Genomic DNA, 20988 nt, shown 5'->3' with positions numbered 1-20988 from the left:
TAAGATTGTTCTAGGTAGACTCCATGTCTGCAGAATTAGCAGTTTGGCTTGCCTCATTTTTTCAAGACAGAGGTCTCTAAGTCTCCAAGAAGCCCCTCTATTACAATACCTTCCCGCTGGCATGCCAGTTTCATCTGTATTCTCATTAAGCTAAGCGCTTTTGAATGTCTATGTAGCTGATATTGTGCAACCTTTCGGCTTTACCCAGGTCTCCTATACAGACGAAGCTCAGCTGGTCATTTCACTATCTACGGACTAGGGCAACAACGCTTGGAAGCTAAGAAGCTAAGAAGCTGCCTCTCCTCCGTAATGGGCACCAATCGAGTTTTGGGCTTTGGCCTGATGGCAAGACACTCTTGGCCCGTTGCCCAGCAAAAGTAGACATTATAAAACAAGCATTTGCAATGCAATAGGTCTCGCATTAGGAAAGTTTGAGCTGTTGGTATTGTAAATGACAAATTTTATATTTATCTGTTGGTTTTGAAAATACCAAAATTAATAGCTTTGTCATTTACAATGCCAATAGTTTTAACTCTCGCAAATGTGACACCTATAGCATTTGTAATGCAATATGTGTTGTATTTACGTGACTTAGATGTTGAGTGCAGTGTAATTATGTGGCGTGTAATTATGTGGCACTGAGTGGTATTTGGAGTGCATGTTGCATTGAGTGCAGTGTAATTATGTGGCATGTAATTATGTGGCACTGAGTTGTATTTGGAGTGTATGTTGCATTGAGTGCAGTGTAATTATGTGGTGTGTAATTATGTGGCACTGAGTTGTATTTGGAGTGTATGTTGCATTGAGTGCAGTGTAATTATGTGGTGTGTAATTATGTGGCACTGAACTGTATTTGGAGTGTATGTTGCATTGAGCGCAGTCTAATCAGTAGAGTGTAATTATGTGGCGTGTAATTATGTGGCACTGAGTGGTATTTGGAGTGTATGTTGCATTGAGCGCAGTCTATTCAGTAGAGTAATTATGTGGCGTGTAATTATGTGGCACTGAGTGGTATTTGGAGTGTATTGTATGTTGCATTGAGCGCAGTCTAATCAGTAGAGTGTAATTATGTGGTGTGTAATTATGTGGCACTGAGTTGTATATGGAGTGTATGTTGCATTGAGTGCAGTGTAATTATGTGGTGTGTAATTATGTGGCACTGAACTGTATTTGGAGTGTATGTTGCATTGAGCGCAGTCTAATCAGTAGAGTAATTATGTGGCGTGTAATTATGTGGCACTGAGTGGTATTTGGAGTGTATGTTGCATTGAGCGCAGTCTAATCAGTAGAGTGTAATTATGTGGCGTGTAATTATGTGGCACTGAGTGGTATTCGGAGTGTATTTTGCATTGAGTGCAATGTAACTATGTGGCATGTAATTATGTGGCACTGAGTGGTATTTGGAGTGTATGTTGCATTGAGTGCAGTGTAATTATGTGGCACTGAGTGATATTTGGAGTGCATGTTGCATTGAGTGCAGTGTAATTATGTGGCGTGTAATTATGTGGCACTGAGTTGTATTTGGAGTGTATGTTGCATTGAGTGCAGTGTAATTATGTGGTGTGTAATTATGTGGCACTGAGTTGTATATGGAGTGTATGTTGCATTGAGTGCAGTGTAATTATGTGGTGTGTAATTATGTGGCACTGAACTGTATTTGGAGTGTATGTTGCATTGAGCGCAGTCTAATCAGTAGAGTGTAATTATGTGGCGTGTAATTATGTGGCACCGAGTGGTATTTGGAGTGTATGTTGCATTGAGCGCAGTCTAATCAGTAGAGTGTAATTATGTGGCGTGTAATTATGTGGCACTGAGTGGTATTTGGAGTGTATGTTGCATTGAGCGCAGTGTAACTATGTGGCACTGAGTGGTATTTGGAGTGTATGTTGCGTTGAGTGCAATGTAGTTATGAAGCATAATTATGTGGCACTGAGTGGTATTGTGTGGAGTGTGTTGCATTCAGTAGAGTATAATTATGTGGCGTGTAATTATGTGACAGTGGTATTGGGAGTGTATGTTGCGTTGAGTGCAGTGTAATTATGTGGCGTGTAATTATGTGGAGTGTATGATGTATTCAGTAGAGTGTAATTGTGTGGCGTGTAATTATGTGGCACTGAGTGGTATTGTTTGGAGTGTATGTTGCATTGAGTGCAGTGTAATTATGTAGCATATAATTGTGGCACTGAGTGGTATTGTGTGGAGTGTGTGTTGCATAGGGTCCAAACCATGAGGCGAGCCCTCACCCCGCCCCCCCCCCCCTAGACACTTGCTTGTTGTTTATTAACTTCATGTTACGCAATCACAATCCGGCCCTTGAGCCCAGGCTCCTTCCTGCCAGTGAGATAGATCAAAAGAGACTTCTTGAACGTGCACAGACAGGCAAAGGGAAAAGAACACAACCCTTCTGAGATGCAGGTAGGTTACGTTTTAAATAAATACTATTATTGTGGCGACTCGTTACACATTTTTGCCAATACTAATATTGCATTGCGAATTCGAGGGTGCCTACCGCTGTTGCCCCTAAAAGAAATCACCGCCGCAGCCCTGCTCCGTGAAAACCGGAAGTCAGGCACTTTTGGCCGAGACAGGGGCGGGGCCTGCAATCCAGCAGGAAGTTCCGCCCGCCGCCGCCGAGGAAGCAGTGAAGCCGGCCGACTCCGACCAGCGCTGCAGAGGAGACACGCCGAAAGAGCCCGGTGAGTGGGAGGGGAGGGGGGTGTACGCGTGTGTGTCTGTTCGAATGTGCCTGTGTGTGTGCGCGTGGGTCTGCGTGTGTGCGCGTGGGTCTGCGTGTGTGTATGCAGTGTGTGTATGCAGTGTGTGTGGCTGGGTATGTGCGCATGCGTGACTGTGGAGTGTGTTTGCGCAAGGGAATGAGACACGAGAGGGGCAAGGCGACGTGCGCGCCCACGAGGTGAAATCCGCGTCTGCGCTCGTGCCCCTCTCGTGTCCACTCTCCCAAATACGGGCAACATTAGTTGTCTTCGCTGACAGCTTGCAATGCTTCGCATTGCAAGCTACGTCAGCTCGCCCTACTTACTGTTTCAGCCTTGTGATGACTTTGAGGAACATCTTATGGACTCTTTCTCCCATCCACACAGAAAATATTGGTACAGGAGATGATTACTTATCACCTGCACAACAGAAATGCTCTCTATTTAGGTGTTACTCAAGTCTTGTTATAACTGAACTGCAGATCATATAAAATGTGGCTGCACGTCTCCTATGAAACCCCACAGGACAGGCATCTTCCACTTATCTGACTGATCTCCACTGGTTCCCTGTTGGAAAGCACATGCAATTTGAACTTGTGCGGGTCACCTTTAGGTCCCTTCTCCAATACAAGCCCTATCTTCTTGAGTGAAACAACTGATTACATCTTACACTTCTACAAGAACACTGAAGCCCTACAATTGTAGATTGGCCTTGACACCCAGAGTCGTGGAATCCAGAGAAGGAGGATGTTCCTTTTACTCTTAGGTCTCGAAGCACTGGAATTCTCTCCCTCTAGGGCTGTAACTTTCGACCAGCGAATCTTCTTTTATAAAATAACTGAAGAATTGGTTCTTTTCATCATGTAGGATCTGGCTGTTCACTAATCTGGATTTTGTTTCGCAACAGTTTGCCTACTGGGCTGAGAAGCTTGTGTTGGATAGTCATGCGCTCTACAAATTAAAGCAAAATCAAATCTTTTGGAGCTTCTGAATTGACAAAGGGAATGAAGTAGAGCGTGGTGTTGTGGAAGGGCAGTGCGAGTACAGTCCTAGGAGGGGGAAAGTTAAAATCAAGAGTATTACCCCTCCTTACTTTATATTGTTTGTGAAAAGAGCTTATGTGAAATCATTCCCTTTCAGGAGGCATACCAGTAGAAAAGGAGTGGTTTGCCATCTCCCTTGACAAAAAATAACTCGCCTGCAGGCGGCTACTGGAAGTCCAGTCTGGGCATACCCAAGGGTGAGCTTCGTTCTTGTGAGTCTGGGGACCCCGTTGGCCTACCTTTGACTTGGGCTCTGGAGCGCGGATACATAGATGCTTTTAGTTGCCGGGTGGCACGGTCGCAGATTCACTTTTTGTCTTTGGTTCTGCTGCAGAGAGACAAAAAGGACAGCTGGGCCACCCTTGATGTTGGTCTCACTATCCCTGAAGTTCCTTGACGAGCAGGTCGGTTTTACTCCACGCTGGTGACCAGACACAACAAGCCTTGGCTGCTCTAAGAAATGCACTACCCCAGGGGTAGGTGTTGTGCAGCTCCAGTCGGTCGTGGCGTCCCCATCCTTGAGGGGGGGAGGGGGGGGGGGGGTGAAACGGATCTGACATGTAGGAGCCAATGTGCTGCTTACTTTTGGGGTCTATCACACCCCATAGATGGCCACTTTCTTTGGGGAGTAGGCATCACATTGTCCCAGAATTCCTAATTTCAACACACACAAGATGGTGACATTTCTAAATTTGCGTTAACATCCACCTTTGTCACCTTGACATTTGTCCAGCCCAACAGTGCAACGCCTCATGCATAGCTAATTTTACCTCCTGTCCTGCTGCCAAATGGGCCCTGGACAGGGGTTTGGCATCCCCTCACCTCTGAGGGAAACTAGATTTGCATACCAAAAGAGGTGGGCTCTTTGAAGCTCCCTGCCTTGGAATGTTAATTTACCAGCCTTCCTGGGGTAGAGGGTGATAACACCTATCCCCAGAGCAGGCAATGTTTCTGTCCTCTGAGAGTAGGGCTCTCACCTCCTAGGGGGTCAAAAACTCATCTGTGGGGGCAGGCTGGACTGGATCACTCAGCCAGCACACTAGTGAACTAGACATCACAGGGGCATATCTGCTCATGAAGATAGTTTCTCGCATAAAATATAATGCACTCTGCCTTTGAGCTGAAAGGCCTCCTGTAGGAGTGAATTTCATATATTGGATGCAGTGACTTTGGCATGACACACAGGAGTGAGTCATGTTTTCACTCATGGTTTGCACCATCTCACAAAGCCTGCAATGGCAGACTGTGTGAAATTTGTGTGTAAATCACAGGTGTGGCATAACATATGCTACACCTTTGGTCCTCTTCTCCATGGCCCAGGGGCAATGGCTGCATTGGTGTCCTTTGGCGTCAGGTTTTCTTACCGGAAGCACTTGCTGTAAAGGGAGGCCTGAATGCAGAGGCTAAAGGCGATGTTGGAGAGTCCACAAGAGGTGTTACCACACTGGACTGTCTCTGAAAGGCTGGGGAACCCCGCTTACACAATTGGCCCAATTCAACCTGGGCTTAGAGTGCAGTGGTGTCTTCGGGTATCTAGTTTCTGTGGTCACGGAGTCTACTCCCAGGTCTTTCGATGCCTGCAGGATGCAAGTAAGCAAGCCCACTGCTTCTCAGGAGGTCTTGATTGTTAGGTGAATTGTTGTTAGGTTTCCTGGGCTTTGGGAACTCAGAAGTTGCAGGACCGTAGACTCTTGGTGCAACTGGCGAAGGCAACAGGCAGGCCGGCAGGATTGGCGACAAGCAAGTTGCTGGATCTTCTGTTCTTGAAGAATGTGTCTCTTCTCATTCTTCTTCGTCTTACAGGTTGGCAGGATCTGTTTTCTGGTGCCAGGGGCTCCCCTAAATACTGAATTTAGGGGTGTAAGGGGAGTGTAGGGTGGTAGCCAATAGGCTGCTGACCCTTAGGGCCACCATACCCCCTTTATGACCACTTCCTATGGGAAGTTGGCATAATCCTGTCCCCGAATTCCAAAGTATGCCATCACAAAGATGGCTATTTATGAAAAGTCATGTCGACCTCAGTTTAGGTCACCTTAGGAGTGATATTAGCCTGGGGGTGGAAAGCCTACCTGACTAGCTAATTATCCCACCTGTCCAGATGCCAAAAGGGCTCTGGACAAAGGGGATCAGATCCCTCTCCTGTGAGGGGAGCCAGATTCACATTTCAAAGGTGGCAGCTCTTTGTAGCTTGCCGGCCTAGAAAGGCTAATCAGCCGGTCATTCGGTGGGAGGGGGTGTGACATCCTCTTCCCAGATAGGATTTTGTCCGGAGTCTCCTGAGAGCAAAAGGCTCGCACCCTAGTAGGTCAGAACAGCGTCTCAGGTGTCAGGCTGGCAGAAACCAGTCAAGAAGCACACCAAAGGCCGTTCAGTTTTTAGGTGGCACCGCTAAGGCACATTAAGATAACAGAACTATATGATCTCAGGAGCCAAATTGCCTGTTGGGGAGCTTCTCGTGCAGACCACTTAGAGATGCAGCAGTGTTAGGAACCAGAGCTGATGTGCCCAAGTGGGAGCTACTAGACTCATAGCGAGAGATGTTTTCCTGAATCCCCAAACCTGAAGGGGAATGAGAGAAAGAGGTGGAAAAGCATAGGCAAATATCTCCCGACAAGCTCATCCATAGTGCGATGCCCTTGGGTAGTGGGTGAGGGAGTGGAGTCTAAGTTTGGGCATTTTGTGTTTTGGGCGGTGGCGAGAAGGTCTATTTCAGGAAAGCCCCCCTTTTGAAAGTACGGAAGAAGGACTTGTGGGTGGAGGTCCCACTTGTGGGTATGTTGCTGCATACTACTGAGGAGCTCTGCAAACTCGCTGTCTGCTCCTGGCAGACATTTCCCCAAGGGATGAATGTAGTGGTGAGGAGCACGGTTCAATATGGTATGAAAAAGCTGTGGTAGTTGAGAGGACCGTGTCCCCCCTCTGTTTTTGTAAATAAAATATGGCTGTTATATTGTCTGTACAAACTCAGACAACCTTGTGAGATAGAGGAGTAAGGAAAGCTTTTAGCGCAAGGAAGATCACTTGAGGCTCCAAGGAGTTGATGTGTAGGGATTGATGTTTGGCATTTGACAGATTTTGTACTGTGAGGTCCTGTAGATGAGCACCTCAACCTGTCTCCGATGCATCTTTTAGAGTGAGTCAGGGAATGGAGTACAGAAAATGCCACCCTTGTAGAAGGTTGTTGGCGTTCTACCATTTCAGAGAACGGAGAGTGTGGCTGTCTATCAACGTTATATCCTCTAGATGACCTGGAGATTGAGCGAGCTAGACATTGCTGCAGGAGGCACATTTGCAATCTGGCGTGGGGAAGTATGACAATACAAAAGGCCTTAATTTCTAGCAGACGCATCACTGACCGAACTGTGAGAGTTTTATTGGCTGGAACTGTGGTGGAGGCAACTGAAAGTTCTGAACTCGAGAAGGATTGGGATAAGCTAATCAAAACTGTTGAGGATGGCCCCTAGGTAAGGTTGAATTTGGAGAGGCTGAAGGTGAGACTTGGGAACATTTATTGTGAAGCCTAGTCTATGAAGTAGATTGACTTTCAATTGCGTGAAATGTTGACACTGAAGGTGGGTACTGGCTTTGATGAGCCAATTGTCCAGGTATGGAAATACATAAAAGTTTTATCAGCGATGATGTGTTGCAACTACTGCCAAGCATTTTGTGAAAAACGCGATGTGCTGAGTTCACCCCGAATCGGAGAACTTTGAATTGGTAACGTTTGCCTGCTATGATGAAACTTGGATATATGGGGTGCATTGGTATATGAAAGTAGACGTCCTTTAGGTGTAGTGTAGGCAAAATCACCCTGCTGAAGGTGTGGAATAACACCCTGTAGAATAACCATATGGAAATGTTCTGAGAGGGTGTATTGGTTCAGGGATCTGAGATCTAAGATTGGTCTTAGTGACCCGTCTTTTTTGGGAATGAGAAAAGACAGAGTATGCTCCTAGTGCCTGCTGTTTAAGTGAGACAGGTTCTACAGCCCCTTAGAGGAGGGCTTTGACTTCTTGTTTGAGAAGTGTTACATTATCTTGCGACAACCTGTGGGAGCGAGGAGGGCTATTGGGTGATATAGAAATGAGCTTAGGGCAATAGCAATGTTGGATAATGGCTAGTACACATTGGCCTGTGGTGATGGATTTCCAGTTTAGGTGGAAAAGGTGTCTGCCCCTGACAGGTATGGATTGTTTGAGGGGGGAGGATCGGGTAGCCACTGCTTAGCAGTGGATATTGCTCCACGTTTTGAGGCACCCCTGCCCCTTCCCTTGTTTCTGTCTTTGAAGGAACCCCCAAATGAGCCTTTACTGTAGGTGAACAGGCCTCGTTTTGGTGAGAGGGGAAGGAGTCTGAAGTGGTGGAGTTGTATGTACCTCTGTAGCCTGGGCGACGAAAGGACCCCCCTGGAAGCTGTGGTCCAATAGGCTCCCATGGCTTTAGCTGCATCTCATGTTCGTTTTCATTTTATCTAGTGAAGAGTCTATTTGTGGCCCAAAAAGACATATAGAGTACTGCACTTTGGACTCCTGGTTTGAAACTGAAACACCTAAGCCATGCATGTCGTCCAAGGAGCATGAGGTTATTCACATTACTAGCAGATGTATCCGCAGCATGTAGTTCACATTGGATGGAGTTGTTGAGGATGGCCTTACCTTCTGTGACAATTTGTTGTCCCCTTTTGCTGTGTTCCTCGGGGAGGTACTGCAGCAGTTCCTCCATCTCATGCTAATGGATACTGTCATAACAGGCCAGAAGGGCTTGAGAATTAGCAATTCACCAATGATTAGTGGCCTGTGCTGCAACTCTTTTCCCAGCAGCACCTATCCACTAACTTTCTAATGTGTCCACTGGTGGGGCCTGTGTTTGATCTCATGGTCACAGGTCCAAATCAAGGCGGGTCCACTCAGCATTTCATCCTTCTGTGGTCGATAAAATGAGTACCACTGAGTTAGGTAACTAACATCGGTTATTCAGCAGCTTGATACCCTTGGGTGATACTTGCGTTTTACAATTGCAAGTTATTTTATGTTGGTGGAACTTGACCCCTGATGAAAAAAGTGGGCCAGAAGGGGCTGCCTGGTATTTGTTGTCCACCAATGGGCTGATAACTCTGGCAAGGACTGGCTCTTTTAAAATTGGTGTATGCTTCATCAATTCCAGGAATCATGGGTAAACATTAAGTGTCTATTTGTGAAATACAGGTGTCAAACAAAAAACTCCTGTTCCAAGGATCTTTGTGAAGCTCAACATTGTGAAATGTAGCGGTCCTTGCAATGAACTGGAAAGAGGTGGACTCTTCTGGAGAGGAGGGATGAGCAGGATATACATCTGGGTCATTAGGAGGAAAGGGATCAGTGTTGTATGCATCCCATGGGTCTGTATCCCTTAATGGACCTTGTAACTCCCCATCATCTGTACCTGGTGACCCTGGAGGTGTAGCATGTGCTGTAATAGGTAAAGAAGGGATCGAGATGGCTGTGGGGAAGTGGAGGTGGTGGTAGAGGCAGATGTGTAGGACTGGTGGCTCTGTCCATCTTCCTGTTTTGAGGCATAGGGCTGTCTAGTGCTTCTTGAAAGGACAGCTTCCTTTTTGGTAGTGGAGGACCAAGGATCTGCCCTGTACCTTCCTGGATCTGAAATTACCATTGCTGAATGTTCATTTGCTTGAGAATGGGTTCAACAGGAGACAGAAGCAGACTGTCTTCTTCGCGGTTGCTGCTTGGAATAGGGTTGCTGGTGCTAAATGGGGCTGGTGCGGTTGATAGGCCAGCCAAAAGGGCTGCTGTTAGTATTGTGGTCGATACCTTCGTATCCTCCACGATATGAATATGCTCCTTGACCACGAGCTCTGTGAAAGGGTTTTGCACGAAACTGAACATTTCCTAGGGATCTAGGTATCTCAGTATCTGCTTGGATTGCCTGTAGGGCGTCATCGACGTGTTTACCAAATAGAGTATCACAGTCGAAGGGCATATATAACATTTTGGTTTGAACGCCCAGTCCGTATGATGTAGCATTGAGCCAGCCCCAACGTCTATGTATAGCTGACCCTGCTAATTGCAGTAATCCTAAGGAGGCAATGTCCCTTGCACAGTCTATGATCCCTGATGACGACCTTTCCCCTTCACGTAAAATCTTGGTAGGCGCTTATTTTTAGTCTTCCGGCAAGACATCCAGGTATATGGCGATGTCCAACCACATCTGGCGATCATATCTTCCCAGAATAGCCAGAAAATTTGCTGCACGAAAAGTGGTACCTAACATTACAGGAAATCTCTTCCCAATATTATCGAGACACCTGCCCTCTCTGTCAGGCGGAGTAGAGATTGGGATGGAAGATTTTTAGATCCGCGTTGTGCAGTATGGGTAAGTCACCAAATCTGGTTTCTTATGTCCTAAAAGACAAGAAGGCGAGACTTCTGGTGCCTTCTATTTCTTATTTCTAGGAAGAACTGCAGTGACAATAGCTGGTGTCTTCATTATTTTCACTCCTTCCCCCCCACATTTAGTCCACGATAAGTATTGCCATCCCTGTTTTTCTGGACTGTTCTTTAAAAATCGTACAGAAAGCAGTCAGACTGCTTAACAGTCACTGGCAGTTTGAAACGCTTGGCTGCTCTTTCCATGAGTGTGTGAATTCCACCAATATCCTCCGGTGGAGAATGCAGTGGTTGCGGTCCTGGGGGTGAAGGTGGAGGAATAGGATAATTGTCCCATTCATTAGTGTCAGTTTGACTGTCTGGGATTTCACCTTCCTCCCTATCAGCATTGTCATCAGCATCGTCATCATCTTCATTGTTCCTTCTCCTTTCTCTCAGCCACATCCTGAAACGGCCTTCCCCTCCACTTGCAAACCACACCCCCACTGGAAGATTTCACAAAGTATCTCATGACATGGCTGTCAAGCCAAGGCTCACAGAACCCCAGCCCCTGTAAACCCCCAAGGTTGCATGTTGCGCTATACAAGAACTGATGTACGAGTTACTTACCTCCGGTAATGATGTATCTGGTAGAGACGAGTCTAACCGCAGATTCCTTCACATAGAATTATCCCCAGGCGCGAGACTGGATCCGGAAACTTTTTGCCACAGCATCCCTGCGCGCCGTGGGAGGGCGACATCACGCGACTCCGTCTAAGCGTCATCCTCCCACGTGACATCCGCGAGGTCACATAAGCCCCACCCCGGCGCGCCTACGTCAGTTTTCTTCGGAGAACTTTTCCGCGCCACAACGCGGAGCCACCAGACAAAAAACTGTGGGAGCGTGGGAACAGTGTGCGAAAAAGTATACAAAAAGGGAAAACCCCGTAGGAAACCGTGCAACACTGCAGTGTCCAAGGGCAGGAAAGAAAGACGAACAGAGCAGAGCCCTGAGCAACCACCCTGCCAATACATAGACAGCCACCCTCCTCCTCCAGGGACGGCAGAGTCAACAGTGGCAGCAGGGAGGGAAAAGCGGTCCGCAAAAGTGGACTGGCAGCAGAGGGGTGGAGGGAGAGGCACACCGTGTCACGCGGTGCCGGAAGGTGTCGGTGCAGAAAGTGTTAGGGCACCAGATCCCCGAGGCGGGACACCTCCAAACCCCTGTCAGGGAAGAAAGGAGCAAACCCTCAAAGGGGAGCAAGATCTCCCTCCCACCAGAGCCCTGGTGGAGAACCTCCAAGAGATGGTCCACCGAGAAATGAGCAAACGGGTCCCCCATGCGCAGAATGCCCACAGCCGTGGACACCACGTGAGCGAAGGCCGCACCCGCCTCCGTAGGGGCCTGCAGAGAGGAAAGCATGTTCCTCCGTGCGCAACGGCTGCAGACTAAGGCGGCCGTCCCCGAAGGCCAGCGGGACGGGCAAAAGCCAGAAGGCACTGAAGAATAGGGGACCTGCCGCTTCTCAGACGAGCACCTTGGCCTCAGAAAAGGCGGGGAGCCACCCTTCGACGACGCCGGCGAAAAATACACCACACAGCGGACAGTCTTCGGGGAGGAGGATACAAATATGCAGCCAGCCTCCAGAGAAGAGGGAGCATCCAAAGACGAATCTGCGGCGCAACCTCTGAGCAGAGCCGTAGAGTCCGCACCCTGAGGCAGGACGCCAGCACTATCCGGTGCCGAAAGACGCCGGATAGGGCTCCTTCAAGTCGCACCGCGCCGGGGAGCGGAGTGGAGCCGAAGTAGCCAATGGGCGGCGCCGACTCGACCTCAGTCTAGGAAGCCACCCGCGTGGAGGAACAAGAGGGACCGGGGGAGTGACACGAAGCCCTCCGGCAGCATCAGCCCAGAATGTTGCGGAGGCGGTCCGGCGACCCATGCGGCGGCGCCAGGGACGAATTCACCACCGACTCGCCCTCCGACGAGGCAGCCGGCCGCGGGTAGGGACGAGAAGGGACCGGAGGGGGGCGAGGAGTCCCCTCTCCACCTCGACCCAGAGCGGGACGAGGAGAGGTCACCGACCCCTGTGGCGCTACCTTGGACGAGGCCTTCGCCTGCACAGGAGGGCCGAGCGGGGCTCGGGGATGCGACCCGAGCCCGGGTGACCTCCCGTGGCACCACAGGGACTCCTCTGGGAGTTTGTGGTGAGGCAGAGGCACCGTGGCCTAAAGGTGGGACCCCAGGGGGGCTGCACCCCAACAGCACCACATCCTCCAAGCCTGGATCCGAACCAGTCGGCACACAGCAGAGGGCCCCGCGTGAGGCAAGGGATCCTCCGACGCCCCAGGAGGGGAAGGAGGAGACGCCAGCGAATCCTGCAAAGCCGCCGCGTATGTCTCAATCTGGACTCTCGACGCCCCAGCACTGGGAAACAGTGGGTAGGAGGCCGACACGCGGGCTGCATCACCCGTGGAGAGTCCACCCCCTCCCCCCGCAAAAGGCCAAACGCCAGCCCCCGGGGACAAACTGCAACACTTACCCACCGGGGAGCGACGCTCTCGCAACATCTGAAAAGGAGAGGACGACGACCACGGCTGTATCTGAAGCCGTCCGCCGAGGATGATCGAGGGGAGGAGGTTGACCTGGAGAGACACGCCGATAGAAGTTTCCTGCGGCGCTCCCGCCTCAACTTATCTGTTGGCACGCCTCACAATCAGTAGTGCCGTGATCCTCCCCCAAAGGTCACATACAAATGAGATGAGGGTCTGTCGCCGACGTAAGACGCCCCCACGTCGTGCAAGTTTTGAAGCCCCAAATAGGCCCACAGCAAGCCAGATCCGCGTTGCACACGGAAAATGAAAACACTGACGTAGACACACCGAAGTGGGGCTTATGTGGCCTCGCTGACGTCACGTGCGCGGACGAGACCTGGGCAGAGTCTCGTGATGATGCCCCACCTTTGGCGCGCAGGGATGCTGTGGCAAAAAGTTTGCGGATCCCGTCTCACGCCTGGGGATAATTCTATGTGAAGGAATCTGCGGCTAGTAGTCTCTATCAGATGGATGGAGTAGAAGATAGATCGTCTCGAGGAGGCATGGCCATACGAAATTGTGGTGTCATCATTGGAGTAAGTGGAGGCGCTATGTGGTCTGATGACCGCCTGTAGATGATTGTTGTACTTTGGCTGGTGTTGGAAAGTTCTTTTAGTAGTCCTGAAGCATGCTTTGCCAGTCCTGAACTAAAGAAGCAGGAACCTGGACCATTCCTTGTGGTGTTGGAGGAGGAGCAAAGTGATGGTACTCTATATATTGATGACCTTGATAAACTGGTTTGTGATTATAGTCTTCCTCTTGATACTTAAGTTGCAACTCAGAAGGACTGTGAGCTGCACCAAAAGGTCCCTGATCATCATCTTTTAATTTCGCAATATCTAGCAAGTGTCTGTGTGGTAGTGGAGACACCTTGTTAGGTGATATACATTCAGGACGAATACCAAATAAAAGTCTTGTCAACGCAGTTGTCGACAGTAGTGATGATAGTGCAGTCAAAACCAGCATGGGTGGCTTCTTTTTCTTTAATTTAGATGAGGAGGAGGACTTCTCTGCAAGTTGTGTTGTTGATGAGGTCTTCTCAGACGGTGTAGGAACAGTTCTCATCAATTGGGTGGTCTTAGTAGATGCGGATACTGTAGTGGACGAGGTAGTCGGCGGGATGGTGAAAGTCAACTGCAGACTCATAGACGCTATGCCAGCCGTTATGGATATCTTAGTTTTAAGTACCATCGACTATGGTTTTGACGGTGTTGGCAAGGATTTTTCAGTCAGTTTGTGCTTTTTAGGTTTCGCCTGGCGAACAGCTGCGCAGCAGCGTTTCGCGCAGGCGAAATCTTTTGTTAGAACAGTATGGCCTTAGTTCCGCCTCACTCTTCTATTGGCTAGCTCCATAAATGGAGGCTAGCCATTGGAAGAGAGATCTGTCCGTCATTGCGCGAGGCGATTCGTGGGCGTTCCGGCGATTTTTTCCCTCTCCGCCCCTTATAGAAAGTCATTGCGGCGGTGGGCCGGTGTTTTTTTTTTTCATTCCTCCGAAGATGGCGGACGGGCAGTAGCTTACTTGGGAAGCTCCGCAGCTCTGACCCTTTTCTCTTGTTTGGCTTCGGCAGCCCCCGAGGATGTCTCCATGATGCCGGAGGTGTGGTCTCCCCCTCTGTGCCCGAACGCCATGAGCCTCTGTGTCCTCCAGCACCTCCCGTGTTCCGCTCCACCCTCCGGCGCCCCCGTCCATGGTATTTTCATTTCATTTGTTTTCTTCTCTCGCCTTTCTTCAATGTATTGCTTTCTGTTTGTCTTTATTAGTTTCCCTTGCCCCCTCCCCTCCTCCCGCTGTCCGTGTGCCCGTTCCCGCCACCCCTCCTGCTGTCCGTGTGCCCGTTCGACTCATGTTGCTGTGTGTGTCCAATACAGAGAGAGCCCGTTAAGTCCCTGGTTTATGCGTGCCGAATAGTGCACTGTGCCCCTGTGTGCTTGCATGTGCCGTTGTATGCGGGAATGTTGTTGCTTGTGTCCAGAGCAGAGAGAGCCTAGTCTCCGGTTTATGCGTGTTGAAGAGCACATTGTGCCCTTGTGTGCTTGTATGTGCTGGTGTGCGAGCATGTTACTGTGTGTGTCCGGGGAGAGAGACCCCGTCCCTGGTTCATGCGTGCCGAAGAGTGCATTGTGCCCCTGTGTGCTTGCCTGTGCTGTTGAGTGCAAACATGTTGCTGTGTGTGTCCGGGCAGAGAGACCCCGTCCCTGGTTTATGCGTGCTGAATAGTCACTGTGCCCATGTGTGCTTGTATGTGCTGGTGTGCGAGCATGTTGCTGTGTGTGTCTGGGGAGAGAGACCCCATCCCTGGTTTATGCGTGCCGAATAGTCACTGTGCCCCTGTGTGCTTGCCTGTGCTGTTGAGTGCGAGCTTGTTGCTGTGTGTGTCTGGGCAGAGAGAGCCCCATCCCTGGTTTGCCCGAGCCCATGTTAGTGGACGTCAAGGCTGCAGGCGCACGGCCCTGTTTCGCCTCGCACTAAGGAGCCGGTTGCCAGTCCTCAGCAAAGAGGCCTGGGGGGGTAACAGGTGGTTTTGTTTTGTAAGCAGGAGTGTTTTCTTCCAAAGAGGAACCTGCTGATTATTTTCTGGGCTGCGTCCGAGGGCCCTGGTAATAAGTGCACCTCACCAAAGTTTCCCCTGCAGCTGCCGCTTTAGAAAGGTGCTGATGTTGCGATCCTTTGAAGGTGTGTTGCCTGTGGGTGTATTTGGACTAATCTCCCAGTCCAGCTAAGTGTCCCTCTGCATGTTGCGCCTTCTTGCCCATTCATCTCCTTCCTCGCGCCGCATCCCACCTGCTGACAGGGCGCTGATGGCCTACCTAATGCTCGAGTGACCTAGTTTCTAGTTTAGCGTTGTCAAAAAATTATGGATTGCTTAAACAGTTCGCGCACAGGAAGAAAAAGACTGCAAATCCCAGAATGCTTTGAGATGTAAACGTGTGCCCATGTTTCTCGTTTAAATCTTTCTCTTGGCAGTGGTTTACATGAAAGCTCTGATGACATGCACTTGAATTCAATAAAGTGAGGGTGTATGTGGGGGCTTTTTAATTCAGGAAGGCCATGGCAGACAGGAGTTACTGGGCCAAGATTGTGACACTCGGAGCTTTTACCACCAATTGAGCCCAAATGTGAGCACTGTAGTGTCTTGGTGTTATGAGCATTAGGGCCCTCGTGGTTGAGAGAGGACTTGAAACAGGAATTAATAAGCTGCTGGAGCGCACAATGACTCATAGTGCAGGCTGACTTGTCTCCAAATGCTTACATAGATTAATGCCACCCACCTTCTGTTTGGCACCCATTTTGTCGATATCAGAAAGATGACAGTAAAGCTTTTGGGGTATAGACCCTGTTGGTGGGACCTGTCCTGGTAGAGACGTGAAACGTGGGAACGGCATTGGCACATCAAAGTCATTTATAGGAAGCATTATAGTAGCAGGACGACGATAAAAGGATGCGTGCCTGTCTCTAATGATACGGCAGCCGGGTTTGCTGCATTGGTATCACATATATCGACAGTTGTTTATCTGTGCAGTGCCAGAGATGCAGGGCGGTGGCTGGGCTGTGGCACTCTTCTGTGGACATTGATGCAGCACATGTTAGCGTGTGTAGAGTAGGGCGGTGTGCGGGGCATCGACCCGACACACAACAGATTGTGTACTTTTAAGATGTATGAATGGTGCTGTCTGGGTGTGTGTGTGGCTCTGGGTGTGTGTGTGTGGCTCTGGGTGTGTGTGTGTGTGGCTCTGGGTGTGTGTGTGTGTGTGTGTGGCTCTGTGTGGTGTGTGTGTGGCTCTGTGTGGTGTGTGTGTGGCTCTGTGTGGGTGTGTGTGTGTGGCTCTGTGTGGGTGTGTGTGTGTGGCTCTGGGTGGGTGTGTGTGTGGCTCTGAGTGGGGGTGTGTGTGTGGCTCTGAGTGGGTGTGTGGGTGTGGCTCTGGGTGTGTGGGTGTGGCTCTGGGTGTGTGGGTGTGGCTCTGGGTGTGTGGGTGTGGCTCTGGGTGTGTGGGTGTGGCTCTGGGTGTGTGGGTGTGGCTCTGGGTGTGTGGGTGTGGCTCTGGGTGTGTGTGTGGCTCTGGGTGTGTGTGTGGCTCTGGGTGTGTGTGTGGCTCTGGGTGTGTGCGTGTGTGGCTGGCTCTGGGTGTGTGTGTGTGTGGCTCTGGGTGTGTGTGTGTGTGGCTCTGAGTGTGTGTGTGTGTGGCTCTGGGTGTGTGTGTGTGGCTCTGGGTGTGTGTGTGTGGCTCTGGGTGTGTGTGTGTGTGGCTCTGGGTGTGTGTGTGTGTGTGTGTGTGCGTGTGTGGCTCTGGGTGTGTGTGCCTCTGGGTGTGTGTGTGTGTGTGTGTGGCTCTGGGTGTGTGTGGCTGGCTCTGGGTTTGTGTGACTGGCTCTGGGTGTGTGTGTGTGTGTGGAATTTGGTTCTTTTTACAAGAAATGGATTAGTTGTGAAATTTGATGTCTTAATTCCACTGTAAGCTATGATGATTACTGCAACTGCTTGTAAATGTACAGTGGGACTCCCATCTCGCCGACGGGGGATGATTCAAGCATGCAAATCTGGAAAATATGTCACAATACTAGGGAATAATCATCCTTGAAAATTCTGTTCAGGATGATCTGTGCAATGTTGTTTCTAAGACAGAAAGGAGGAGTCCTCCTTGGGTACTCTCCACCGGATTTCCTATGAAAGGTCTTTGAAATAGTGTCCTTGGAGTAACTGAGCCTGTAAAGTACACTATGAACCTTATGGAGAGCAGAAATAGGTATCAAGTAGATGATACTACCACAGAAAAGATGTCCTCATTTTATGGCAAAGTTGTCAATGTATCGTCTTGGAGCACTTTCAGGTAGAGTGTTGATACTTAACATCACCATGACGTTCATCAGTATAGGCCCCAGTGTCCGGATACTGCCTGGCTCAGCCAAACTGCACTTCTTGAAACAGGGCAGTTTTGTTAACCACTGAGTGCCATCAAGTAATTTGTGACATTAAATTCAATGTGACATCAATAGGGGTTTGATGGACTTGAATTTAATTTTACCATTTATTTTGGTACTGAAATCAGTTGAACACCCACCATATTGGCACTCAAGAAGACAAGTACGGGACTGAGGCCAGGAAAGAGGACAAACATTGGCAGAGTTGGCAGAGGGTCCAATTAGGCAGTACACTCTCGATTAATCTTCATTTCTGAGATATTTTACATGGAGCTTACTTTGAATAACATATAATCAGTTGAGATAATTTGTGCTGGGAGAGTGCTTGAATATTGCTATCCCAAATTAACAGTGAATATCCAAATTATGAAACTGCAGGATCTAATTGGGGAGAGAGAATAGTCTGCTGAAGGTCATTCTGTATTAGTAACTACAAATCAAAAGGGCTGATCGATTTAGTGGAAGGATGGGGTGATGGCAGAGATATCCTTGCTACATATGTGCTTTTTCCTGTGCTGTGTTTGTTAAGTGAAAGTTTTGACAATGTGCTTAGGGGATCTCAACCTTTTTCATTTCTTGCAGGATGGACCTTTGCTTGATCATAAGGAAGCAATCTCCTCCATAACTAGAATCAGAGAAGCTTCAGTACCTGTGAGGCATTCAACCACTAGATAATGAGCAGCCCAACCATGGACCCTTTCCCTTCTGTGTTGTTATATTCATGTTTGCCAAGAGGAAATAAGTGAGATAAACCCCAAATAGAATGAATGAGGGGGATGGTAATTATGTTTCCTGCTCATAATGACCTGCACAGATTCAAAAACCTCAACTTTGTACAAAAGATCCAAGTTTTGCACTATGAATGGTATCTTGAATTTCTTGTATCCAACTATCTGGTCCAAATAGTCTAATAAAGATTAATTGTTCTGTGGCACATGGCTAGTCTTGCATCTTCTGAACACAGCTCTGAAGTAACACCAAAGAGCTCTCACTGAATGCATGGCTAAAAGCATTACACAAAATGGTACTGGTGAACATTCAAAACAAAAAAAGTCGGAAACTCAGTTTCCTATGAAAAACAGTCATATACTGAACACCAAAATATTTAAATTGAGAGATGCACTCTTATGTCATTGTTGTAGCTATAAATGCTCGTCTTTATTTCCCGTTCCACCAGTCCCTTTTTTTTTACATTTCTCCTTTTTAATCAATTACCATGGCAGAATAGGTTTCAATTTGAGTGCTCAAATTATTTTATTCCACTTGTATTCGGCAATGATTGAAGGACCTACTGCAAATTCTTTTTCCAAATATAAAATGTATTTAAATGCCAGCTGTGATATTAATGGTCCAGAAAGCAAAGCCCTATAAAAGAATCGGTTCAGAAAGAATTTGTGAACAAGTTACACATAATGATGAATCTATATACGCAGAAAGAGCAGATGCAAAAACAAATGAAGGCACTTACTTTTACCACTTCGAGGTCACCAATTTTGGCAGATTCCAGCAAATGTTTATCATTATCTGACATGCATGACACAACACCTGCTGTTGGAGGGGGAAAAAAAGTAACATTAAAATCAACATGGAGAAAACCGTACAATTAGTGTTCTGATTGGGCACTCTAGGATTCGACCAATTACAAATTCATATTAGTTGCTTAGAACACACATGTAAGGAAATGTCTATTGTCAAAAGTTTGTGGTTTTGAGGGAGGTAGCATACAGGGATTTTCAGGCACCAGATGTCAACAGGGCAGTGGAATGTACTAATAAAGTACAAGGACATCAACAGTACATCTCTGTAACAGCACTTTCTTAACCAACTAGGGCAAAATGCCCCTTGTACCCAGCCTAGGGGTCTGTAGGGGAAAATCTCACTGTTTTTTCTGGGGCTCTATAACAAGACATCGGGAACGCTCTTCCCCCTCCCAAGTCAAGTTGGTTTATAGAAGGTAGGGAATACACCACTCCCAAAATCTTGGAAGCCTTTCTCTGGCTCATTGCGCTTTGTGGTTCCCTTCAGATTTTAAGTCTACGTCTGAAAGCTGGTCTGCAAGGCCTACTTGGTTCTTTTTTCACGGACATTCAGTGAGCATGGCCTTAAGTTATTATATTAGTATTTTTATATCATAGTATGGCCTTATGGTGCTGTTGGATCCTCCTGGTTAGCGAAAAGCTTCTCTCTTCAAGCTGGGCAGTTTAGCTCCTCCTTCCAGGTCACAAGTGTCGGATGGCTTTAGTTCCTCAAGCTTGTTTGGAGTTCTTGGAGGAGGAGAAAGTCATCAAAGCTTATAGTAAACACATCTCTGGGCTGGCACACAGTTTCTTTAAAGTCCAGATATAGTGCAAGCTAAAAGCTTGATAGGCGCCGCACAGGGAAACCAGAGTCAAGCAAATTGCAAACTTTCTTAAAAATGTTGATTCTTCTGCAAATCAGAAGAAAGGAAAATGCTACTTACCAGTATGCATCTGTTCTTGGCATGTAGAGCTGCAGAGTTGTACACCTTAGCATTAGACCCCCACCTGGTGTTGGGCTCGGATGTTGCAGGTTGTTGTTGTCTTGGAAGAAGTCTTTGTAGTCATGAGATAGGTGACTCCTCCCTTGGACAATACTGCGCATGGGCATCGACTCCATCCTTAGATTGTTTTTCGCCATGATGGGAAATGATGGAGTTAGTAGAGATACAGTAAGAAAAGGATGTCCATGCGTGTGCATCTAAGTAAGATGAAAAACTGGAACGGATACAAGTCCCGGGGAGGCGGGAGGGCATGTACAACTCTGCAGCTCTACATGCGAAGAACAGATGCAAACTGGTAAGTAGATTTTCTGTTCGAGGCATATGAGCTGCAGATTGTACACCATAGCATTGATTGTGCAGCAGTGTCTCCCCTTAGCGGTGGTCACCTGTATCCGTTGCAGTTGTTAAAAATAAAGTTTTATGGACAGCTTGGCCTACTGCAGCTACTCCAGGCGCGCGATGGGCGGAAGTGGGCGGTCCAGCAATGCAGCCTGGGAGCTGCAGTCTCCCCCAACTGCGGCCGTACAGCGAAGGAAGAAAGGCAGCAGAGGAGACCGGCAGCGTCAGGGCCCCAGGGGTGGTGCAATAGGCCAAGCTCTGCAGCTCTACATGCCAAGAACAGATGCATACTGGTAAGTAGATTTTCCGTTCGAGGCATATGAGCTGCAGATTGTACACCTTAGCACTTGTTGTGCAGCAGTGTCTCCCCTTAGCGGTGGTCACCTGTATCCGTTGCAGTTGTTAAAAATAAAGTTTTAAGGACAGCTTGCTTGGCCTACTGCAGCTTGCTGCTTGGCTTGCACATCAACACAATAGTGTTTAGTGAAGGTAT

The 20988-nt window shown here is 48.5% G+C and overlaps 1 protein-coding gene across 2 annotated transcripts in view; it reads right to left on the bottom strand.

The window, feature by feature from the left end:
* Positions 1 to 20988, bottom strand: part of TNKS2 (tankyrase 2) — a 691336-nt gene that overhangs the window by 493820 nt on the left and 176528 nt on the right. For both annotated transcript variants that reach the window (XM_086922459.1, XM_086922461.1), the window contains exon 13: positions 19104 to 19183. In XM_086922459.1, the coding sequence (XP_086778585.1) occupies positions 19104 to 19183 (80 nt within the window). The remainder of the gene's footprint in view (positions 1 to 19103; positions 19184 to 20988) is intronic.

The sequence above is a fragment of the Lissotriton vulgaris genome, chromosome 5 (assembly GCF_964263255.1).
Source record: "Lissotriton vulgaris chromosome 5, aLisVul1.2, whole genome shotgun sequence".
NCBI classification, from domain to species: domain Eukaryota; kingdom Metazoa; phylum Chordata; class Amphibia; order Caudata; family Salamandridae; genus Lissotriton; species Lissotriton vulgaris.
This window is presented reverse-complemented; position numbering and strand designations above follow the sequence as displayed.